The sequence below is a fragment of the Alternaria arbusti genome (assembly GCF_024043155.1).
Source record: "Alternaria arbusti strain BMP 1465 chromosome Unknown scaffold_10, whole genome shotgun sequence".
In the NCBI taxonomy this organism is placed as follows: domain Eukaryota; kingdom Fungi; phylum Ascomycota; class Dothideomycetes; order Pleosporales; family Pleosporaceae; genus Alternaria; species Alternaria arbusti.
The window spans coordinates 102,037-125,851 of NW_026249950.1; the positions used below are offsets into that span (position 1 = coordinate 102,037).

Here is a 23,815-nt window from a genome sequence, read left to right on the forward strand (position 1 = left end):
ATCTACGTTAAAGGCAATGTATACTCCAGAGGTAGTCAAGTACTCAACTACATCTCCATCACCATTCCGACCCATGCTTTGTAAATTTAGGAATCATCGAAATCATTCCACCAACCCCCAGCCTTTTTCTGCACAGCCTTTACCACCGAATGCAGCAACGGCGCCGTCCACCCCTTCTCCACGAACATCGTCTTTGCTTTGTCGAGATATTAGAAGGGGCGAAACGTGTTGACACGTGTTAGCACGTGTTAGCACATGTCACGACGTGCGCGATGCTGCTTGCTGCATACACAATACGATATCTTAACAATTGAACTATCTTTGAGAGGACGTATACTCCAGGTCTCATTCTACTTTTTGCTTCATTTTGCTTGCTGCATACACAATGCTGTACCTTGACATTCGACGTATCTTCAAGTTCATGTACGCTCCAGGCCTCGTCCCAGGATCATTTCATGCATATTCCTACTTGCTGCACACGCGCTATTATATCTCAACCATCGAACTATGTTCAAGCTAATGTATACTTTACGTCTTGTTATACCCTGTGGGTCATTCTGGTTGCTGCATACACAATGTTATATCTTGATGATCAAACAGTCTGCAGGGTGATGTATACTCCAGGCTCGTCCCAGAATCATCATGTGCACTACCCTGTTTGCTGCATACATAACACTCTATCTCGACAATCGAAGCATATTCGAAGTGATGTACACTCCAGGCTCGTCCAAGAATACTTACATGCACTACCCTGTTTACTGCATACACAACACTGCATCTCAAAGACTACACTATATTCAAGGTGATGTATACTCCAGGCCTCATTCTAGATACTGCGGCAATGACGCCGTCCATCCTTTTTTAACTAGTAACTTCTTCTCCTTTTCGTAACCCCCTTTCCTACTGAACACCTCCAACGTGACACCCAACTTGTGTAACTCGTCCGCCGCATATCGAAAGAATACAATATCCACCGGATCCAACTCGTGCAAAGTGACGGTGTTCATAGACTCGTTTCTAGTCTCCATGGGTACAATGAGAGAGAGATGCCTGAGAGGAGAGAACAGGGCGACGAGGATGGTGAGATTGGCTTGAAGGGCTTCAGTCTCGGACATGTCTTCGGCTTTTTCGACTGTTTCGTTGAATGTAGACACGAGCTTGTGAAGCTTATCCGTGTTGAAGCAGTCTAATGTAAGATGTTCCAGATGCGCGGGGAAGACGGCATGCGGATCTGAGAGACACTTCAGCTTGGTGTCTTTGTGCGGCACGAGTAGGCCAAAATCGACGTGTAGTTTACGGAGGTGTTTGATATCTCTGAAGGTATCGAACTGGGGGTGGCCTTCGGGTCTGTTTGACTCCTGATTTGACCACTGAAGTAGCTCCAGGAGTGGGGTATGCTTCTCTAAACTTCGTAGGAGTTCGACCAAGCCGTCTTCTTGTATACCATCAGGCTGCCAACGTCTGCCTTTTCCGCAACCAACGACCACAAGCTCTCTTAGGTTGCTCATTGCCGGGTTGTTGACCATCTTCTGAACCGCTGCAGGGGTTATGTTGTTTGCTCCAGTAAGTTGTATGCGGCGAAGGACAGGTTGTTTGGGCATAACCGATGGGTATTCGAACATTGATGCGGTAGAAAATGGTCGGAAAGACCGGACTCTGATCTCCAAGGTCCGCAAGGCGGGCAATACCATAACGGTATCCCCGTAAGGCACAGCCCCATTCATGTTAAGATGCCAAAGGCTCTGAAAGGGGCCTTCATTCTCCCTCCACTCTAAACCCAAAACGGCAGATATCCTGTAAGGTAATGGACGCCTTTGGAATTCTAGGTATCGAATGTTCTGTGCATGGCACAGAATAAGAGCCATTGCCGATTCATTGGATGAAGTACCTCCCAAGGGCGAAGTCATGATTTCACTACACCAACGCAATTTCGTTGAAAGAATATGCGGCAAACCGGAGACTGGAAAGAGAACTTCGTCCATTCTGTCCTGTATCGCGGTTTTGTATTTCCATACATCAGAACGCAATTTCTCTTGCTTCAAACTTCGGTTCGTGACCTCCTGACGGCGTACGGGTTGTGTGTAAGTCAAGCTTCCAATGTAGAGCGCAAGTTCCTTGCGGTCCAACAATGTGAAGAGTAACCGTAGCGACGTCTCAACATCGTTAGCGGCAACCTCGATATTCTTGAATAGATAAGGCTCAGCAATACCACGGTAGTATTTGTTTGTCTTAGAGAAGGCGCTGAGAGCTTTGGTGTCGCCGAGAAGACTGCTTGCGATCTGGCCATCGAGTTCGGTCGATAGCTTCTGGAGAGACATTCTAGATGTCGTTGGACCGGGTGAAGTTAAGTGTTATGGGCGCAGAAGGATTCCGTCGATATTGCGGCCGCGCTGAAGCTGGTAGATGTGACGTCTTCACTGAGGTAGGTGAATGCAGTGGTGTAGATCGAAAATGAGTCCAGCAGGTAAAAGCTGCGAGCTCGACCACCGTGAGGGAAGCATGTATCAGGAAGTGAGTGCTGTCGCGTTGACGTAGCAATTAAGAGATATATATAATTTGGTTGGCGTTGGTCGAAATTGATGGTGTAGACAGAACCCATGGTTGAGTGTGGAACTATGAGAACCACAGTCGAACATACCGCTTGGACCCTCCTTTCCCAAATTACTTGGGTACACCCGCCCATAGTGAAAGACTCATCTCTTCCCACCTGCGTGCACATGAGCATTCACTCTCACCTCTCCCACCGCCTCAACCCCATGAACATCAAGACCAACACCGCACCCACTTATGATGTAATACGATTAAACATTGACCAGCCCGAGCACACCACCTATCTATGTATACATATGCTCCTTTCCCTTTGACGCCACTTCATAACCTTCGTTGATCGAGCTGGAGAAAACGAACACGCTGATTCCGAAGAAAATGTTCCAAATGCGAGAAAAATTGCGGTCTTTCATTACCTCAACGGCGAGCCCACCCTGCCCTCCACAGGCGTCTCACCCGTCGTAACGCGTATACTAGGCAAGCGCTCTAAATTCAGATTCAACGCCGGCAACTGCGGCGCCCTCGTATTAATCGGACTTTCGTAATTCGGAGGATCCTCATACGCAGGCGCGTCTTCCCCTGGTACCATCGGTCCACTCCCGCCAACTCCACTTCCACTCCCACTATAACTCCTCTCCGGATTCAAACTCACAACCTCAAACCCTTCGGCATGCGGACTAGGGCTAGGCCCAGCAGTAGAATGCGAATTCGAGCGCGACGCATCCGCAAAGTCGTAGTCGTCGGACCCGCGGGATTCAACGGATTGGGTGAGAGATGTGACGGAGAGGCCGCGGGCGTGGGCGTCACGGCCGCGGGATTGGCCGGAGAAGGAGGCGGCGGAGTCGAGGAGGGGTCTGTTGTCGCTTTCGGAGGAGTTGGCTCGGAGGCGTGTGCCGTCGTGGCGCGCGACGCCTAGATCGCCATACGCAACAGCGCTCACGCGTCTGTCTCTCGACCGGGTCCGGGCTTGGTGCGCTGCGATGAGCATTTGTGAAACGGAGAGGTCGGCGGCTTCTTCTGCGCGGCGTCGTATATCAGCTAGGGCTTGGACGTCGCCGCGAGCGCGGGCTTCTCGTCGGGCTTGACGCCGGGCTTCGCGGTCGGTGGCTTCGATGCGGCGGGCGAGCCGGATTTGATATAGAGATTCCATTTCTTCTTCCCGTTGGCGCTCTTCTTCGTCGATGGTTTCGGGGAGCTCGAGGACTGTGTCTACGCCGCCGCGTTCGCCTTCACGGGCGAGAACGCGTTCGTTCTCTCGTGCGGCAGACGAGTAGGCGGGGAGGGTCATGACGCTGCGGACGGAGGTGTTTCTGTCGACGCCGGCACCGGTAGTGCTGTTTATTTGCCTTTCCGGGTCTCCTGCTGCTGCTCCGCTCATCTCACCACTCGCCCTGCTTGTGCTCCCCCGGTACTCGGTATCCTGCAGACTGGTCGAGTAGTCATTTCGGCGCGGGCGCTTGCGGAACGCTTTCCATGAGAATAACGAAGGGAGTTTGTCGGCGGACGACTGTTGTGCTTTCTTTGCGGCGCGGTACGGGGCGCGGAACTTGAGGTTTGAGAAGTATGTGATTATGAGGATGGCGAAGATGGCGACGGCGATGATTCCGACCTGGGGAATGCAGGGTTAGCCAGTGCGTGGTAGAGTATGGTAGAGCGATGGCGTAAACTTACTACGACAAAGGTCCTGCCCTGCTTGGAGACTTCTCTCCTCTCGAGGGCGCCGTCCCTTGCATGCCGCGCGGGTAACAACATGGCACCCAAACAACCATGCACCGGGCCCGTCCAAACGTCAAATGCGTCAACCAGAGCCTGTCACCGGAGTCTTGTTTTCACAATGAGATCACTTGTTTGGAGAAGTGTGGATCGCCCAGGCTGCCAAAGGCCCGCCTTCTTGGTTCTGTTTGGCACTAGGGAGCTGTCGAACCGTTGTGTCGTGCGAAGGTTAAGGCAAAACGTTAAGAACAAGCGGCGGGAAGCGATGTCGTGGATGCGGTTAGGATATTGGGGGTTAATGGGTGTATAGTTTGGCGACTACGGAATGGCCGAACAACAATGGGGGAGAGCCGCGAGTAATGGTCTGGCTAGGTCTGCGCCCGGAAGTTGGTCTTGGCGACCTGGCTGAGTGTTGATGCGGTTGCCGGGATGATGGAGCTGTGACCAGGGGCTGTAGCACGACGAAAGAGGAAGAATGCAGTACCATGCAGTATAGTGTAGCAAAGCAGCACTGTTTTTTCCAGTCTCTACACATTCAATCGCATCCTCAACAGTTATGCATTATGCAAGATGACAATCAGCCAGCGGCAGACGCCAAAAGCAAGCCTCATGTCATCTCCAAAACCTGCTGCTATTCTTAGGCGCCATCTCCCACATTCAAGGTCCCCACTAGCGCCGGCTCCTGATTGGCGCATCCTACTGCAGGATGATCGCATTCACATGTTTGATCTACAGCGCCGTGGCACAGAGCCACAGACAGACAAACGGCGGTCGCAATAACGGTCGTGAACAAAATTTCGAAAATGGTTATACAGTATATTTTTTGGAGTAAATGACTTGAATGGAAGTCGACGCTGGCTAATTCAACTCCAAGATGGAATACAATAGATACAAGAACCTGGGTGCGCTTTCAATGACATGATAGACTAAAACTTCTTATCCAACTTTTTCAAGAAACTGCCAATCCCCTTCTCCACTTTATCTACCCGCTTTCCGATGTTGGAGTTGCGTTGTGGTGCATTAGGGTTCTCGTGGTCTTGCACTGCGGCTTCGTTCTCCGTCGGCCGGTACAGCTGCTGATGCAGGTTTTGTCCCTGTGGTGGAGTTCCCGTGCTACCATACTGGTATTGCGCGTAGCCGGGAGAAGCCATTGGCTGGTATTGCTGGGGAGGGAATCCGGGAGATGGTAATGCAGAATGCGCGGGAGGGGATTGGGGGGCAGGAGGGAAGCCAGGCGAGGATGGGTAGTTGGCGTATTGGTGGACTGGTGCTGTGGACGTTCGCTTCATGGCTGGGGGTGGTGGGGTGCCGTTGTACTGGCCTGGTGGAGGGGCAGACGGAGGGGGTGCGAAGGATGGCGGACTTTGTGATGCACTTGGTGGGCCTGTGAAACCCTGGCCGGGCGCTGGTGGTCCTGGGAAGTATGCCCCTGATGTCGGTTGAGGCGCGAACGAAGCTTGTAGCGGGTTGCCGTATTGCGCTGCATGCTGATCGTGGACTGCAGCAGATCCAAGTCCCATACCATCGTTGGCGTCTGGTGGAGGTGGTGTCTTCTCGCGATGAGCAATTGGCTCAGGCGCGGCTGGAGCCGCCGGGTTGTATGCCATTGGAGCGTAGTTGGGTGGCTGCTCGCTGGGAGGAGGTGATGTAGGGGCGGGCGCTGTGGGAGGCCCGGGGAACGACTGTGTTGTGCTGACACTCGGAGTGCGGCTTGTGTGTGATATGGCGGCGCTTTCCAGCCTTGCGATGACTGGGCTCAGGGCGTCGTTCTTGTGTTCCGAGTGTGTTGGCGTGGCATTGGGGTTGCGCACAATCTGCATTTGGTGTGGTTGCAGCACCCTGCGAATGGAGTCGAGGAAGAGGCTCGCGTCTTCCGGCGTCCAGAAGTACAAGTCTACCGTGTGCAGCCTGTACATGTATTTGCCCTGGTTCGAGGGATCGGGTGTGGGGAGATGCCATTGCGACGTGTCTTGGTGGGGGCTCGCGCTGCCATTGTGACTCCGGAATGCGTCGACCGTGAGGGTGAACAGACATGGGTGTTTGTACGTGTGCTCGATCTTGACTGTGTCCAGCTCTATACAGCATGTCAGCTCGTGTGTCATGGGGAAATGTGTCAGCACTCACGGCCTGAAAAGGCATCCTGGTTGGGAGTGCCCGCATGGTTCGCGACTTCTATGCGCCCAGTCTGGCGCATAGGGTTGTGGTAGAGGTAGACATAGGAGCTCTTGTCGAAGCGGTGGTGCGGGGGAACCTGGGTAGGTGGGGAGATGTAGTAGTGGACGTCTGCGAAGCTATTCACAGTCAGTATGGGTTCAAGATGACCCAAGCTACCATCACTCACAGCGTCAAGAGAGATACCTCTCCCTGCTGCGGAGGCATGATGTTTAGTGTAAGATGGCAGTGTATCAGGCGTCCAAGATATCTCCAGGCCAAGATGTGGGTTATGAGGTCAGCTGTAGATAGTGAAGTAAGACGGAAGTTAGCACTCTCACATCAACGCAAAGAGAACAAAGACATATATAGGGTCGCAAGGCTGTCATCTCAGCTCCCCACGGGTGCAGCCAACAGCTGCGCGCTCTTCTATTTGCGTCGTGCTCGAAGCGCCGGGTTAGTGTCTTGTTTGGTAGGCGCCGGCCCAAGCTCTGCCGAATGGGCAGCGGGCAGCTCTGCTCCACCCGTGACTTGCGGACCTCCGAGCCAATCCAGAAATTTGCTGCATCGAGCATCGTCGAGCACGAGCATCCGCCGCCGACGACGACGCGCAATTGAGCCAGCACCCTGCATTGAGCCTCGCCGTCAACTGGAACACATACACTGGACATACCGTCGCCCACACGCATCGCGCTCGCCCACCGCCGCAGCCCAGCGAGGGCAAATTCCCACGTCCACACCCGCCAACATGTCTCTCGTCAACCTCGCACACGTCTGCTCGCACATGCAGAATGCGTCCAAAGCCCGCCTGGGGCTGACGTCAATACCCGTCTCTAAGATGCACGTCAACATCGCGCTCGGCCTCCAGCGGGAAGGCTTCCTCTCCTCCGTGACCCTCGGCGGGCCCACACCACCCAAGCCCTTCCTCCTCCAAACGCAGCAAGACCCAGAGCAACACGAGCAAATGGCACAGAAGCTCGCAGAAGAGCCCTGGCTCGCCTACCCCGTCGACGCCCCCGCCGGCACAAAACAAAAGTCACCCCTCGGCGCAGAACAAGTCCACGACATACACGTACCCCAGAACCCCGCGCGGAGACGGTTATGGCTCGGCCTGAAGTACTGGCAGAACGAGCCTGTCCTGAAGAATATGAAGCTGATATCCAAGCCCACACGGAGGATATGGCTGACGAGCGAGGATCTGGCTAAGATTACGCGGACAAGAGAGTCGAGCTATGTGAAGGGTTTGACGAGGCCGGGAGAGTGCATGTTCATCACGACGGATCGGGGGATACTGGAGGCGAGGGAATGTGTGGAGCGGCAGTTGGGTGGCATGGCGCTGTGCAGGGTGTGGTAGAGAGACGGGGTGGTTATGGACTGTAAGACTGCATTGTACCAGTATCATGAGGGGGCGGGATTGCATATATGAGGGCTTGCATGGAGTAACGCGCGACGCATCTGTAGAAATATCAAACCCAATTACCATGTATTCTGAGTTCAAAAGACGGATCTTGGTCGAATGCGTTAGTGCGCTGATACCAGGGCTGGACTGGAGGGGTGCAAGAACCAAGGCGATGCGAGTCAACGTCACCAACAGTGAACAGCGGACATCCCGGTACAAGAGACTACGCAACATGGTCAGCCTGCTTATCATCGCACATTGGGCAGCAAAATTGTTGTTGTGAGCTAAACATTGTTGTTGGAAGTGGTTGTTGACATTTCATTTCGCTGTAGTTCAGAGCATGGATTCGCTCGCGACCAAAGGCCAAAATGAAGCAATTATCTACAAAATTCGTGCTAATCTACATGACATCCCAGGATATATCCTCGTAACATACTTCGTGACCACGTTGCTTGCATCCCAGCGTCCCAATTACCAAAAATCAAAGGGGGAATATGTCCAAAGAAATTCGTAAAGATCTGACCATGGCCTTTTGCCAGATGTTCCCAAACCCCAACTCCAGTACCCGTGATAAGCCTCATCATACATCTCTCGTCTTCTTCTTAGACGTAGCTGCGGCGGCTCCGGCTGTGGCTCGCGCGGGGGCTGCGGGAGTGGTGGCCGTGACGCGATCGGTGGACTTCGCGCTTGACGACGACACGGTCGTTGCGGTGGTGGCGGTGCACAAGGAGGGCCAGGATGGATGTGATGAAGAAGAAGATGATGTTCCTGTGCAGACGTCAGCTTTGGGATCGCTTACGATTTCGAAAAGTATAACTTACATGATTCCAAACGCCCACGAGGCCTTGAGCATGGCGCATTGGCGGTTGGTGTCGACGCCGAATCCAGTACCACTGACGGTGAAAAGACCCAAGTCGGTGCTGTAAGAACCACTTCGACGCCAGTTGGTGCAGTCAGCATCGGCAATGCCGCGCAGAGCGTAGACGGCTCCGATGAAGGCGCCCATGAAGAGAAGGTCGATAAAGGCAACGAATTTGGCCGAGTGCTTTGCGCGCGTGTAGAGGAAGAGGGTGCCTAGAGCCCATACTGCGCCGAGGACGGATACGATGAAGAGAACGAGGATGGATGTGGGCGTGAGGAGGTTGCGGCTGTTGTACCAATCGACGAACCACGCCAGCATACCCAGCGCAGGTATGAGGGTGATGATCTGGAAGATGCGCCAAAAGATGAAGGATAGTCCGGAGAACGACATGATGGCAGTTGACAGGAACCGCAGATGCTTCGTGGGAAGACGAGTTTGCTTTGGTCGGGGCTGTCAGCTGAACTACGGTTGGTTGATGCCGTGTAACGGAGCAGGTGCGATGCGACCAAGTGAGAGATGCAAGACGACGACAAGGCGCTGAGGAAATGCAGGGCAGCGCGCTTTTAAGATCCTGCAGCGACAACAGACCAGGATGCGTCTTGCTTTGCGATCGGGTTGCAGAACGGTCGCGGTGTTGCGGAGTGACGTATAGTCGACGGAAACCGGGATGTATACTTTAAAGTGGGATGTCTGCTCGGGTGGTGGGTATTGGTGAAGGCGGGGGAGGCTGGTACTGTGTGGCTGGATCGTGCCTTCCTCATTTCGAGCCAACCACAACACCAAAACACCGCATCCTACGCCTACACTTCAAACACGCCATGCGCCGGCGGTAGAACACGCTTTCAAACTACGCCGGAGTACTAGAATGTGTTCGCATCCTGCCATGCTTTGATTTTCGCTGCTCGCTGCTCAATGCGCATTAGTTGCTTCGCGTGGAACCACAACAACACACGCCGCAGCTGAGAGTGGGCCTAGACAGCTGTCGGCGCCCAACCCGCTTCCCTCAGCCTAGACGGCACATGGGCGTCGACGTTATTCGTGGATGCTGGGCAGAACCGCCGAGCAAGCGGCCGTTGACAGCCAGCAATCACCTGAGATTCGACCCGACCAAACGTCTTTGCGCTCATCACCCAGCGCCGTGGGCCGAGCGCCCCAAACACAAGGGATACCTTGCGTGAATCCGGACGTTATGGAGCAGCACCGCGGACCACCTAGACGTTCAAATCTCACGCCGCTCGCCTGTGCCGCTCTTCCTTTGCATCCTCGCCTGCGCCTAAGGATTGTTTTTCATTTCCTGCTGCATGGTGATGGGATGTGCGCTGACCGCCCAGAAGCACAAGAATCAGCCGGACTTATCACAGACTGCCATTGTCTGCCATCCAAGCCATTACACTGGGGTCGCTATTGGTCTCTCCACACGCACGATGCACCTCGTCCGCAATAGGGACTGCCATTGTGCTGGGCTGTTCGCTTCGCGGATTAACCTGCAGCAACTCGGTAGGATGCGTTCCTTATCAGCAGCCAGACCGCTTTCGATCACTGCTTACTGCCCTGTGCTCCACATCCTGTACGGCGGGACGAGCGGACATGGGTTTTCGAGAATAGGTTCAATATATACAACTCCGTACCGCATAGCTGTCACCCTTTTTACCCCTCGCGTTTTTCTACGCGCGTGTGGAATTTCTTGCCAATTCGATTCCGTACATTTTGATGCCATTGCACACTCCTTCAGCCGTCATTTTCTAATCAAGTACGACCACGTTCTCAGCCGGCGCATCTCGTTCTTTCCGTGTCTGGATTCACGCGGCAAAAATAGCATTCATCCGAATATACGAGGGAGCGAACCCCAGCATACTACAAGCCAATTTCCACTGCCTCCCGACATATCTCTTAATCTTTCGAAGCCCATCCCGGGAACTGATAGAACCTTGGGTGTATTGGAGATATCAACCGACATTGTCTGAACAAGTCATCCAGCCTGTCACCGATCGAAATTTTGCTATCGACTTCAAGAGGACATGTCAGCACGAGGCGCTCGTAGTCGCAAGGTACAACAGAAAGAAGTTGAGAAAAAGGAAAAGAAAATTGCTGTAAAAGGAAAGGTACCAGAAGCCACACAGGAAAGCCGAGATGGGTTTGCGGAATGGCGTCCATCACCAAACCCCAGCAATCCGAGAAGTGGCATCACACGCTCCTTCACAGTATCCAGCAATAACAGCCATACGACATCCCGGAGTAGTTCTACGCACGATGGCGGAAATGGTAGCAGGCCGCGACTAGCCACCCTTCCGTCCGACGTTTCCTCTGGATCCCGACCTCCGCCAACGAAATCATCGAAGGCAGAGTCAGTCTCAGACACATCTTCGAAAGGCAAAGAGAAGATAAAATATCAGGCAAAGGGCAAAAACACAAAGGCGCCTCGTGGTAGAGGGGGAGGAGTGCCGATCAAGAAGACCGTCGCGCCGTCACCTGGCCCTCCCGTCTTCAGATCTGAGTCGTCAGCGGGCTCCTACGCTCTCCCGCCTGACCAGAAAACATGGTTGAACTTCAAGATATGGACCGACGGAAGAGAAGAAATGCGTCCATACGCCGGGTTTAGCTATGACGAAGATATGCAACACGGCAGTGTACTCATATACTTCAAAGAGGAAGTAGACGAGGACCACCCAATCCCCTCGATTCGGGCAGATTTAGATGTCCTCCAAAACTCGGGATCCACCTGGCTGAGCAATGCCCTGCTGTATAGTCTCATCGATGATAACGACGTGGATGACTGGGCTCTCTCGGAAAATGCAAGTTCACCATCTCAACCTTTCTCGCCGAATTTCCCACAGCCAGCACAACGGCGAATGCTAGGACCCACATCACCCGGTGGACGGTCTCCGCCGCCCTTCGACATCGATCAGTCACATACCAGCATAGATTCTCGGGCTACTTCTAGGGCTTACCATACATCCGAGGCCTCTCACGGACGCCAACCTAACTCACCGCCTCCTTTCCAGCAGGGCTTCCAACGCAACCCAACCCATGAGATATGGTTTACTGCGCCTGACAACGTGAAGACAACACAGGCGCAGAGACTTCATCATGTTGCTATTCGTAATTTTCTGGCCATGTTGCACGGCAAACCCATAGTTGGATCGGACGTGTTCGATATGCTGAGTACGCTGCAACCTCAAATACACGTCATGTATGATCTCGACACGGACACACGATCTGGAATGACAGCCAGGGAACGGAGTGTGCAGATGATTGTGGAATATCTCGGCCGGTATGGAATTGACGACCTGCGCAACAACATCCGACGAGCTCTTGGACTTCTGGCTTGGGCAGAACAGGATAGCGTCAAGTGGCGACAGGGCTACCTCGAAAGCTTTGTTCACCTGGCTGGTGTCATGACGCAGGAAATTGAGGATCATCCCGATTTCAAGCGACTGTCAGTAGTCACAAGGCGGAACCTTGGATTGGCTGCCAAGACGCTGCAGTTGCGCGTCATGGAAGCAGAGGAGAAGCTGTCCACATTTGATTTTGGTGATCTTTGGGAGGACAAGTTGAGGACCGCGAACACTCCAGTCTATCAAAGCTATCAATCGTTTCGCCAGTTCCTTATCGGGCATTTCACACGCATCTACGGTAACTGGCCGCCGACTTCCGACAAGACATGGCTTAATCGCAAAGTTGTAAACGCTATGCAGGAAGACTTTGGTTCGCTGTATGATTACTTCGTCGATAGGGAGGTGATATGGAATCCTCGAGAGGAGCGGGCCTCCCGTAAATGGGAAATGGCCCATAGGAAGAACGACAGCTTCAGGGCAGACCTGCCAGAGCTGGGAATGACGGATATGCTGGTCACCTACGATGCGAAGAATGGGTATGCACACATCCCGCATCCGTACCCGTTGCTTCCAAGAGAAGTGCCAAAGACGAGTAAAGATAAGGAGAAGAAGAGCTTCTTTTCGTCGTTGAAGAAGGACAAACCCAAGGATGCTACGAAAGACGCGAAGGCACAGCTGCAGCTCTCCATCATCTTCAGCGATGCAACGAACATTGAGAAGCTAGATGTCAACTTCAACGGTGATTGATACACGACTGCCATTTGATGACACGCACTGACATTCGATAGGATCCACACTTATCGACAAGTTTGAACAGTTTGAGCTCACTACCGACCTGAAACACATGTCACCGCGCGAAGCCCGTCTCGGACGCTGGGTCCTCCTCTACGGCATCCTCCAAGTCCTCTCAACCCTATCCGTCGATGTCCAGGGTCTCAGACACACTGACGGCGTCCGCTCCTTCCTCAACACCGATCTAAAGCGCATGCCCGAGTGGGTAAGCAACGGCCAGATCGAGCACCTAGAAGCCCGTCAACAACGATCCTGGTGCTGGCAACGCGCCTGGGACCCCATGCCCGCGCAATCCGCACCCGTAGAACTCGAAGCCACATCAACCAATGCGAACGAGCGTACGAACCACCATGATCACCAAGAAGCACGACGTGCAGAGATATCCGCGCATAATTTCCCCAGTCCACCGCCTCAACACGCTCTTCCGCCGCCGCCTCCGACTGCGGTGTCGCATAATCTCGACGGCGCAACGTTGATGCAAAACGATATTCGTCGGCTCGGCGAGAAAATTAATAACCTCTCCCTGTCCCACAACGCGGGTGTACATTTCAGGCAAGAATTTGAACGGCGCCGTGAAAACGAAAAGGTTATCCAGGATGAATTCCACGACCGCAAACCGCGATTACAAGGCGAGACCTTTGGACCGAGAGCAGCTCGGGATCAAGTCAACAACAACAACCACATCACCAACATCAATAGGAACGACACCTACTCCCCACCCCGCCTAGACTCACTCGCCCTCCCCCCTCTCCCAAACTCCCACGCCAACACCCGCCCCCGTTCCCGCGACCGCGACCGCACCCACCCCTCCCAACGAAGCACCTCCCGCCTAGACGCCACATTCCTCCTCACAGACTCCGACTACTCAACCCCCAGCCACCACACCAACGACTTCATAGACCGGCAACAAGCTTCTCTCCTCCCACCACCCTTATCCCTGCACACCAACTCGCGTAGTCATACAGCTAGTTTGACAACAGACATAGGCCACTATCCGTTTGGTGCGGGCGAGAACCAGGGAGATGGGGAGGGAGAGATGCAGTGGCCTGTTCCGCCGGGGTATAATGAGAGTAATAGGGATAGACGGATGGATGGGGATGGGGGGATGGGGACGTGGAGGGAAGGGAGGGAGAGTACGGTGTTGGGGGATGGGTATCGGGTTATGAATTTTGAAGACGAGGAGTATGGGGGCAGAGATGGTGGGAGGGGTGCGGGTGCGGGTGCGAATGCGGGTGTGAGGAGGGATGCGAGACGCGTGAGGGAGAGGGGGACGTGGGATACGTGAGGCTGGGATTAGGTCGGAGTGGCGGAAAGGAAAATTTGGCATGCATTGGATTTGGAAATCTCTCGGCCTGGATATACCCTTGTTTTCGTTTGTGTTGTTTCTTTCATGGGCTGGAGTGTAGTATCAAAAGCAAAAGATTGCATGTAGGGAAAAGGCTCCATAATGATAGGGTACACTAGTCTTTTCGCATCGTGGATTATACGTGGTGAAGGTGCATCCTTGTTGTATTCGTGTAAGTTCTACTTATATCAGTCGAGCAGATGGGCGATAGTGTACATGTAGCTGTGTGTACTCATTACAACTTCACTAACATAAACTTCATCGTTATACACTCCATAAAACCACAAAATTGGAAAGCCGAGAAGCATATTTCCATACAACAGGTCCGTTTTAGGTAAGACTATCTAACAACCAGCCACACCAGAAACATACATACCACTCTACTTCTCCATCAAACTCTTCACCCACCCCGGCACAGCCGGTCTCTTCTCCCAGCCCTCCTTCCAACTCTCCCTCCACCCCTCTTTACTAGCCGGCATAGCAAACACCGCCGTAACAAACCACACCGTCTCCCCTTTCTTAACATCCTTCTGCAGAACCGGCAACACCGTCCTACTCTCCTGCAGATTACTATTCGCATCCGCTAGAATAACGCTTCCCTCGCGGTTCGTCTGGTAAACATCCGCGATACCCACTGCACCCGTACGAGGCGAAGCCGCGAACGCGGATGTGGAGTCTGAAGCGCCGCCCTCGGGGATGGACGTGTCTAGTGTACGCAGTGTGCCGTTCCATTCGGTGAGAAGACGGCCGTCTGATTCGCGAGCTCCGTACACAGCCCACGCACCCTCTGCGCTCTTGATATCGCGACCAGATGTCACGCGATGGACGCGGAGATGCCAGTTCGGCGTCTCTTCCGCCGGCGGCACAAGATACGACGTAATCTCCACATCACCCCAAGGCTTCATACTCGACACCAGCACGGGCACGCCATCGAAGTTCTCAATCGACGAGTCCCCGTTCAGCGCTCTTCGCATCTTCCACAGCTCGCCTCCGTCGTCGGAGAAGGCAAGTTGGGATTCTGGCACGAATTGCTCGAGTTCCTGGTAGCCGGTGGAGACGGAGTAGGCAAAGGCGGCGCTGTAGGCGAATTTTCCGTATTTCGCGTTGCTGTTCTTGATGGCGTAGTGGCAGGATTGGCCGCTGGAAAGCATGAAGCTGTGGCCGCCTGAGCGGCACACGATTTGGCGGGGGTGAGGTAGCGGACGCACAACGCGCGTGTTGGCATATGGATGCGGTTCCTCTTTCGCGGACCAAAAGGGGTGGGATTCGGGTACTGCGAGACAGGCGAAGGCGAGCATGCACCAGTACGGGCTTTGAGGCGAATTGTAGTTCTCCGCAAGGTAGTAGTTGGGGTACGAGTAGCCTACCGTGAGCATGCCGTTGGATTGAAAAATGTCGTGTTGAGTTGTCCACCACCGGAGGTTGCGCATCCAGATTCCTTTTACTACGCCCCAGGAGAGGGGAGCGGGCAGCTCGAGATCTGCGTATGCGATTGCGCCCCAGAAGGCGACCATGGCCCAGCGGTATGTGAGTGAGCGGCCGAAGGTGATGGCGCGGCCTTCAGGGTCGAAGAAGTGCACGAAGTCCTGGGCGTACATGCGTGCGCGCTCTTTGTACTCTGCAGCTTGCTCTGGATCAATGTCTGCGGCGAGTTTGGAGTAGAGGAGTTGTAGGTATTGGATTGCAAAGGAGCCGGAGTAGTAGTCCATCTGGCGGTAGGTATCAGGTCCGTCGTTGGACCAGCCGTCACCGCGGTAGTACGTGTTCAGCTGTTTGATGTCCTTCTCCAGCTGCTCTTTCGACCACTTAGCCCCATTCCTTTCGAGTCCCAGGTTGGCGAAGACGCGGAACCAAAGCCTGATACGATGTTAATAGCCAAACTCGTCACAAGATAGTGCAGATGTAAAGTAATCAAAGGGCCATCATACCAGTTCGTATCCGGCATCTTCTTATCATTCATACTCCCCAACCACGTCTCTACATTCTCCTTCTGCCTCTCCGTCAACGGATCCCAAAACTCTTTATTCGCAACCGCAAGCGTGAATCCAATCGGACACGCCTCCACCATCCTCTGATCCGTATCCTCCATATACCCCCAAAACTCCGGACTCTCAGGATCCGTCCCAGAGATGAGGCCTTGGACAAACTTGTCCGTTGCAGCATACTTGTTACCCCCAGCTAACAGAGGCGCAAGACCCCATAACGGACGAGCGAAGCCTTCGACCTGCGCACCTGTCTCATCGAAGCGTGTACCTGTGCTGCCTACTTTGATCAAAGCATTGTTGGGTGAGAAACCCGGAATGAGGGGATCCAGCAGTGAGCCCACAGCGGCAACGACATCGTCGCGCGTCTTGAGCGGATTCGTGGAGAAAGGATGGAGGTTGAACGCCCGATTGGCGTTTGCCGTCTTCGCCGCCATGCTTCGTGTGACCTAACGGTATTTGCTTCTGCGAGTGGCTTGACAACAATACGTGACGATCACTGACTTGACGGTGGATATCGCAACGCCAACTTCCGTGTTCCGCTATCTCCGCTGCGCGGACGATTCTGTTCAGGCTTTCTTGGCGATGAGTTTGGCCTGGAATAATCTTGATGTAAGATGCGGGTGGATGCGTATTGGTGGTGTTAAGCGCAGCCGATTAATGCCCAGGAGCCCAGAACCCCAAGACGGTAGAACAAGATGCAGGCAGCGGATTGGGCGTACTGAGGCGAAAGGCTTGACTCCAGTTCGGTATTCGATTTCGCCGTCGTCGAGCACAATCACAGACACACAGTCTTTCCAATGCTTGACGCTGTTGCTCTTGTTTGTGGGGTTGTTGGGTTTAAGTGACGGATGCAACGTATTGGTGATGCGCAACCTCGGTGCAAGATCGTACCAACACAATGCCGAAGCCTCTTTCATCAGCCTGAACACATACAAAGTAGACAAGTAGACCAGCACCCCACGACCAAATCCGACAGGCCACAGACGTCCATAACCGTTCCGCTCCACAAGTCATCCACAACGCCTCGCCCTCGACCCATCACGCGTCGGCGCGGCCGTGGGGCATCCCTCGCCCCGACCCCATCGCAGGTCTAATACGCGGATAAATAGCCACAACAACCGTAGCGCCTTCCTCAGCGGGGAGAAGACATGTGTCGGATTACTCACCTTGCCCAACTGGGGAAGGTCGCAGGCCGTTGCTTCCCATTCCACGCCCCCGCAAGAAAACGGAAGGACAGCGGGGGGAGACCCCAGACCGTGATCGAACCTGGAGATATTACGCTTGGCAACCCTTTGATATGCAATCCAACTCGCAACGCCACCCAGCCGTCAATTGGACGGAAAAAGAGCAGGACTTGGCACTTCCAAGACGGCCTTTCATAGCTCCCACTAATCCCACCGCGTGCTTTCCGCCGAGCCAAGCCTATCTCACTACCAAGCATGCTTCGACAGAGTGCGGCGCTCGTCCTGCATGTGCCCCATTGGCCGGAGCCACAAAGGGACGTTCATCTGATGCTCTCGGTACCCTGTTTGTGTGGCTAGCGGCAGCAGCTCTCGCTGTGTGTGGAGAGAAAGAGCAGTGTGGAAACGTGGAGTCTGGGGTCTTGAGTCCGGGGTTAATGGAGGATCACGATAGCTTGCAGGCCAGCCATGGGGCAAAGACCGCGGTGACGGACCAGGCGAGTTACCCCGTCTTGAGCAAGGAGCTAGTGCTGCGAGGATAGCGCATGGGCCGCTGTACCGTCTGGCTGTTTATATATCATGGCCATGCACATCCCACTGGGGAGCTTTTTTAGACCAGCAATCTGCGGAGATCTTCACTCTTCTCTCGCTATTCTCTTCGAACGACACCTGGTGTGCTATACACCAGCGTCTGGTCTAGGGTCAAGCTTGTGGTTTGATCGTTCTGTCTGTCGGTATGTATTCGGTCCTTGTGTCCCACAACAGCTTCTCCATGCGTCATACATACTGACGAGAAGATAGATTCATACTCCCACCGACACGGTAGCATCCCCCGATCTACCCGACATCATGGCAGCTCCATCCACCGGCGCGAAGTTTATTCGCATGATCGTCAAGAACGACTCCATCAAATCCGACCCTCACGAGATCTACGGATGGCGCGCCTTCGCCATGGCGGGTTCCGCCTGTTTTGGTGGCATGTTGTTTGGTTTCGATATCGGAACCATTGGAGGTGTGCTTGAATTGAAGGAGTTCCAGGAGTGAGTGTCTCTTGTTATTTTCTTATCATCTCACGACACTGACAATCCTCCCAGCAAATACAACATCACCAACCTCGACAAAGTCGGCAAAGCCAACCTGAACGCTAACATCGCTTCCACCCTCCAAGCCGGATGTTTCGCCGGTTGCTTCATCGCCTCCTGGGTAGCAGACCGCTGGGGCCGCAAGACCGCCCTCCAAATCGCCGGTCTCGTCACCATCGTCGGTTGCATCATCCAAGCCGTAGCCATGGGCGCCCTCGCAGCCATGTACGTCGGCCGCTTCATCGCTGGACTAGGTGTAGGAGGCGCCTCCATGGTCGTCCCTCTGTACATTTCCGAAAACGCACCCCGTGGTATCCGTGGTGGACTCACAGGTCTCTACCAACTCTTCATCGCCACAGGAACCTGCCTCGCCTTCTGGGTCAACTACGGCTCCCTCATGCACCTCTCCGGCGGCGCACAAGTCTACATCGTGCCTCTTGCTCTCCAGGCTCTCCCCGCTGTTCTCCTCGTCGGCTGCATGGCGCTGAACAAGGAATCCCCTCGTTTCCTCGCTAAGCAGGATAAATGGGAGGAGGCTACCACAGTGCTTGCTCGCATGCGCAACCTACCTCACTCGCACCCCTACGTCCAGGACGAGATCAAGGACATCGCCGACCAGCTCGAACACGAGCGCATGCTCGTTGCCGGTGCCAGTATCAAGGACCTTCTCAAAGAGATGTTTACCATCCCCGGTAACCGAAAGCGCGCACTCATCTCGATTGGTCTCATGATCTGCCAGCAGATGACGGGAACAAACGCCATCAACTACTATGCGCCGCAGATCTTCGCCGCCCTCGGTCTCAAGGGCAACGCCGTCAAGCTCTTCGCCACAGGTATCTACGGCATCGTCAAGATGGTCGGCTGCTTCGCTTTCCTCATCTTCGCCGCTGATTCTCTCGGTCGCCGCCGTTCGCTCCTCTGGACATCGATTGCCCAGGGAATGGCCATGTTCTACATTGGCATCTACATGCGCGTCGACCCGCCGATTATGGGCGAACCAGTACCAGGAGCCGGATACTTCGCTCTCGTCTGCGTGTTCCTCTTCGCCCTGTTCTTCCAGTTCGGTTGGGGACCCGTATGCTGGATCTACGTGTCTGAAATCCCCGCCGCTCGTCTCCGCTCCCTCAACGTTGCCATCGCCGCTGCTACACAGGTACGTCCTAATCCCAACCCTTTTCTCTCCACATAAAAAAACAACACATAACTAACAAACCCCACAGTGGCTCTTCAACTTCGTCGTCGCGCGCGCAACCCCCAACATGATGGCCACCATGGGCCAAGGCGGCTACGGCACCTTCTTCACCTACGGCGCCTTCTGCTTCTCCATGTTCATCTTCGTCTGGTTCCTCATCCCCGAGACCAAGGGCCTGTCCCTCGAGAAGATGGACGACCTCTTCGGTATCACCGAGTTGGTCAAGAACATGGAGGCGGACCGTGAGAACCACGCTGATGACATGGATGCTAAGAATACGACCGTGGTCAGGGAGGAGAAGGTCGGTCATTAGATCGACTGGTCTCGGGATGATTGATGTTTGCTGGTTTATTTACTGTTTGAGGTTGGCTAGGCGGCTGGAGCTTAGTAGCCTGGACATGTTGTAATGAAGTCATGGGCTTCGTGCCGCTCTTTGCACAGATTCTTGAGTTTTGTGACCTAGAAATTGTGATGGTGAGGGTGTGTGAGATGCGAACGCTACTAAATGACTGTATGAGCAAGAAACATTCCATAATTCGTGATATATATACTATGCAGGTACTCAATGCCGAAGCAAAACCCCGTACAATTCCCATCTCACGTCCCTACCAACGCCGAATGCATTGTCGTATCGTAACGCACGGCACCTAGTACGGCTCCTACTTCACACATCCCCCTCCCATCTCACCCTCCCCTCCCCCTTCCCTTATCCCCCTCCCTCCACCTACTCCCTACCAATCTCCCCCTCATCCAAAATCCCCTTCTTAACCAGCTCCTCCGGGCTCGGCCTGGACTGCAACCCCTTCTCCAGATTATCCGCGCGCATATGCATATCGAGTTCTTTCTGGTGTCCTTGCAGGGCGGGCGCGGCGTTGGAGGCAGGAAGGATGTTGCGCTCGATGAGGTCGGCGCGTTCGGGGCGGGCGTTGAGGCCTTTTTTGAGTTGGTCGGTTGCGCGTTGGCGCTCGAGTTCGAGGGCTTTGGCTTGGAGGGCGCTGATACGTGTCCCGCGTTAGCGGGGCTCTTGGTGTAAATTGGGAAGAGGGGGATGGGGTCGGAGAAGGGAAGTAGGAGGAGGTGGAAGGGTGAAAGGGACGTACGGAGCAGTCGTGGTATCCAGCAGAATATGTCTGTTCTTCAGATCCTGCGGCTCAGGCCTATGCTGCAAATGCTTCTCCAAACTGTTCCGGCGGTCCAGAGAGCGAACGGGCGAGATGGGTGTCTCGTCGACGATGACCTCAGCCGCGCTTTCGTTCTTGATATCCTCGGTCGCCATGTTGGAAGGAATTCGTCAGTTCGCTCGTGGATATTGAGGTTGAGTGAGTAAGTAAGTCGAGCAAGTGTAAGTGTGTGTGTGTGATCAAAAGGAAACTTGTGAAGCTGCAGGTATGGGCTAGCTCCCAGGTACTTGTACTTGTCCGCACTCGAAGGGCAGCAAAGCAAGCTGGTTTGTCGGGTGCCTGCCTGAGCTTCCAAGCTCCGTCCCCATCACGTTGCACCGCACCACCCCGACCGCGGCTTGGTTGCGGGGCAGCCGCACATCCCTGCATGAGCAAACCTTGGAAGCGCGTCAGGTGTGTGACGGCCGTCACCTACCTACGCCGGATGAGCGACAACCAAAACATTCTTGTCTCCCGACTATTTCATTCATCTGACATCCTGCCATGGCAACAGCTGTCATTCATCCTTCCTTCGTACCCTTGATTGTGTTCGGGGGGTCATCCAGGTACACAGCCACTGCCTTGATTTCGATTTCGCTTTCGCGTCAGCCGGAAGCTCGTACCTGACCGCCAGAGCGTCCATGCACCCCAGAGCCTGATGTCACGATGGCGGCGGATGAGTCTTTTTACGTCTTTCTCGTTCAAGGCGCCGAAAGGTGCAGCGACGCAGTTGTGAGGCTGCAGTACAGATGGGGGACCCATAGCTTGGGCAGCTACCTGCTGTCGATCATCTGGGGCGCAAGTGCATGAGTGGGTAATTACGGCGTTGGCCGGCTTTACTACTAGTTAAACGACAAACACGCTAAGCTGAATCTACACGAGAACGGCCTGTACGACAACGTCAATGCTAACTATAGTAAACTTCTGTCATCTGTTTGGAAATATGGATGAGTGTTTGGATGAGCAGAGCAGTCACAGATAGCTTTGGAGGAGAGAAATAGAGGAGTATAGGCATATTCTTTGTATACAATATCCTATGTACTAAAGATCATCACCAAAGAAGCTAGCTACAAGAAAAAGACCGACCATCATTCACCACCTACCACCTCACACCTCACACCCATCCCAACCTAAGCCGACTGACAAGCCGTAACAGTCTCAGTCTTCGTCCCCGGAACCGTCGTAACAGCGGCGCACGCCTACACAAACAACCACCACAGTCAGCTTACTAGATCCACCAATAGCCAGAATAGTATAGAAGGGTACGTACCGGTCCAAGACCACCAAGGTTAATCGTCTCAAGCGCACATCCGGCACAGTCGGTGAAGACGGTAGACGTCGTTGTTGTGGCGTTAAAGGTACAGGTTCCAACTTGGATATCAGGGAATGTGAAGACAGTCTTGGTGCAAGGTGTAGGCGATGGGGTAGGCGAGAGAGATGGAGGTGGTGTCGTGAGAGGCGACGAGGATGCTGATTGCATCAGGAGAGTTGCGACAACGACGGAGAGGAGTGATGAGAACATGGTTGGTCTTGGTGATGCTGGAAGGTATCGATGTTGAGTGACTTCAACAACGAGCCAAGCATGCCAACTATATAGACATCTGAACAAGACATCTCACTAAGTGAGATGAGATGAGGTCAAAGGGTTAAAGGGCCAAATTACATCACTCGTATTGTTCATTGTACTGGTGCGGCAGCTTAGAAGAGCTCGGCGGTAAGCCGGCACGGATTCATATGTAAGAGAGTTCGAGATCAATATCATTATCGCATTAACTATGAAACGTCCATATTATGGGCGTCCAATCCCGTGACTATTGACAAGCCTCCAACTCCGGTAATGAGAAAGTTACATCACTGAGGAGAGATACTGCCTAAAGGACAGTCAGAAGCTGAACATGCCGCGTACGCTTTTTCCATCTTGGTCACTGGTTCCGGCCCTCTTAGTCAAGGTGAACCATGCTTGTCGAATCTATCTGTACTCGTGCTATGACACAGCTGACATGCTCACGAGAGTAAGACATTTGTGCTGATGAGGTACATTTAAGCACCGTCATCCTCACCAATGCGGATGGCACCCTCGCGGCTGAGACCGTTGGCCCAGAAGCCGTTAAGCTCAACATCGCTCTCGCGCATGTTGGCGTGGGCAACCAAGAGCCAGGCACCGAAGACAGCCTTGGCGAGGACATCGAGGACAGCGTAGGCAATGATCTCAGTGTCGACGCTGGCCTTGCGAGCACCATCGGCAATACCCCAGACACTGAACGGATTAGTATAAAATCGGGAGGCGTGGGTATTGATGAGACTTACATGGGGTAGGCAGTCCAGAGGACGGCGGTGTAGGCAGCGATGGAGATGAAGAAACCGCGGAGCTTGTCACCCTTGGCGCGGGCGTTGGCACCACCGTTAAGACCAAGGTGCCAGAAGACGAAGAGGAAGGCAATGCACGAGATGGTGTACCAGCCCCACTTCTGGGCAGTGTCCTCAGTACCGAAGGCAGCGAAGAGACCAGTAAGAACCATGATGATGTCGGCAACAACCATCATGATCATGTGTCCACCAGACATGCCAGCAAGGAGACCGAGGTCGAGGAGCAGGAGAGGGGTGGTGATGGTCCAGTCGACGTAACGGGCCCAGTAGACCTGGCGGTACACGACGTTGTAGGTGTCGGGGACGTGGTCGTGCTGCTCGCGCTCGACCTCCTTCTTGAGGGAGACACCAGCGCCGGAGGCCATGGCGAAGTAAGAGAGGGCAGCGGTGAGGGTGATGATGGTGGTGATGACATGGTAGAGGCGCTTGTTCTGGGGGGTGTTAGAATCTGCTGTCTGGAGTAGCTCCAGATGGTACTCACCAAAGGCACCTTCCAGGACATGACGGTGAAACCGGCAGAGGCGATCAGCATGAGAACAAAGACGACCCAGAGGGTCTTCATTCCAGCATCGCCGGCAACCTCGTAGGTGGGCTCAGGTCCGGGGGCGACGGTTGGGATGGGAGCAACCGAAGGCAGCGACGAGGCCGTCGCGGTGGGCAGCGGGAACATCTCCGAGGTCTTCTTCAAGACTTCCTCAATCATG

At 54.1% G+C, this 23,815-nt stretch overlaps 10 protein-coding genes across 10 annotated transcripts; 3 read left to right on the forward strand and 7 right to left on the reverse strand.

Moving 5' to 3' along the window:
- Positions 1–821: 821 nt before the first annotated feature.
- Positions 822–2,318, reverse strand: J4E86_007285 (uncharacterized protein; the record flags this gene model as incomplete). The annotated part of the gene is made up of 2 exons (XM_051447807.1): positions 822–1,537; positions 1,955–2,318. 2 exons carry the CDS (start codon positions 2,316–2,318, stop codon positions 822–824), a joined length of 1,080 nt encoding a protein of 359 aa, XP_051300745.1.
- Positions 2,319–2,959: 641 nt separating this feature from the next.
- Positions 2,960–4,299, reverse strand: J4E86_007286 (uncharacterized protein; the record flags this gene model as incomplete). The annotated part of the gene is made up of 2 exons (XM_051447808.1): positions 2,960–4,156; positions 4,219–4,299. 2 exons carry the CDS (start codon positions 4,297–4,299, stop codon positions 2,960–2,962), a joined length of 1,278 nt encoding a protein of 425 aa, XP_051300746.1.
- Positions 4,300–5,186: 887 nt separating this feature from the next.
- Positions 5,187–6,639, reverse strand: J4E86_007287 (uncharacterized protein; the record flags this gene model as incomplete). Its single annotated transcript, XM_051447809.1, has 3 exons — positions 5,187–6,334; positions 6,385–6,551; positions 6,602–6,639. 3 exons carry the CDS (start codon positions 6,637–6,639, stop codon positions 5,187–5,189), a joined length of 1,353 nt encoding a protein of 450 aa, XP_051300747.1.
- Positions 6,640–7,159: 520 nt separating this feature from the next.
- On the forward strand, positions 7,160–7,765 carry J4E86_007288 (uncharacterized protein; the record flags this gene model as incomplete). The annotated part of the gene is made up of 1 exon (XM_051447810.1): positions 7,160–7,765. The coding sequence occupies one exon, from the start codon at positions 7,160–7,162 to the stop codon at positions 7,763–7,765; it is 606 nt and encodes a 201-aa protein (XP_051300748.1).
- A 647-nt stretch (positions 7,766–8,412) lies between these two features.
- On the reverse strand, positions 8,413–9,062 carry J4E86_007289 (uncharacterized protein; the record flags this gene model as incomplete). The annotated part of the gene is made up of 2 exons (XM_051447811.1): positions 8,413–8,578; positions 8,632–9,062. 2 exons carry the CDS (start codon positions 9,060–9,062, stop codon positions 8,413–8,415), a joined length of 597 nt encoding a protein of 198 aa, XP_051300749.1.
- Positions 9,063–10,690: 1,628 nt separating this feature from the next.
- On the forward strand, positions 10,691–14,084 carry J4E86_007290 (uncharacterized protein; the record flags this gene model as incomplete). The annotated part of the gene is made up of 2 exons (XM_051447812.1): positions 10,691–12,746; positions 12,796–14,084. The coding sequence occupies 2 exons, from the start codon at positions 10,691–10,693 to the stop codon at positions 14,082–14,084; spliced, it is 3,345 nt and encodes a 1,114-aa protein (XP_051300750.1).
- Positions 14,085–14,524: 440 nt separating this feature from the next.
- J4E86_007291 (uncharacterized protein) lies at positions 14,525–16,563 on the reverse strand (the record flags this gene model as incomplete). Its single annotated transcript, XM_051447813.1, has 2 exons — positions 14,525–16,001; positions 16,073–16,563. 2 exons carry the CDS (start codon positions 16,561–16,563, stop codon positions 14,525–14,527), a joined length of 1,968 nt encoding a protein of 655 aa, XP_051300751.1.
- Positions 16,564–18,159: 1,596 nt separating this feature from the next.
- Positions 18,160–19,897, forward strand: J4E86_007292 (uncharacterized protein; the record flags this gene model as incomplete). The annotated part of the gene is made up of 3 exons (XM_051447814.1): positions 18,160–18,350; positions 18,405–19,545; positions 19,613–19,897. 3 exons carry the CDS (start codon positions 18,160–18,162, stop codon positions 19,895–19,897), a joined length of 1,617 nt encoding a protein of 538 aa, XP_051300752.1.
- Positions 19,898–20,308: 411 nt separating this feature from the next.
- On the reverse strand, positions 20,309–20,860 carry J4E86_007293 (uncharacterized protein; the record flags this gene model as incomplete). Its single annotated transcript, XM_051447815.1, has 2 exons — positions 20,309–20,579; positions 20,685–20,860. The coding sequence occupies 2 exons, from the start codon at positions 20,858–20,860 to the stop codon at positions 20,309–20,311; spliced, it is 447 nt and encodes a 148-aa protein (XP_051300753.1).
- A 1,924-nt stretch (positions 20,861–22,784) lies between these two features.
- J4E86_007294 (uncharacterized protein) lies at positions 22,785–23,814 on the reverse strand (the record flags this gene model as incomplete). The annotated part of the gene is made up of 3 exons (XM_051447816.1): positions 22,785–23,001; positions 23,052–23,542; positions 23,593–23,814. The coding sequence occupies 3 exons, from the start codon at positions 23,812–23,814 to the stop codon at positions 22,785–22,787; spliced, it is 930 nt and encodes a 309-aa protein (XP_051300754.1).
- Position 23,815: the final 1 nt, after the last annotated feature.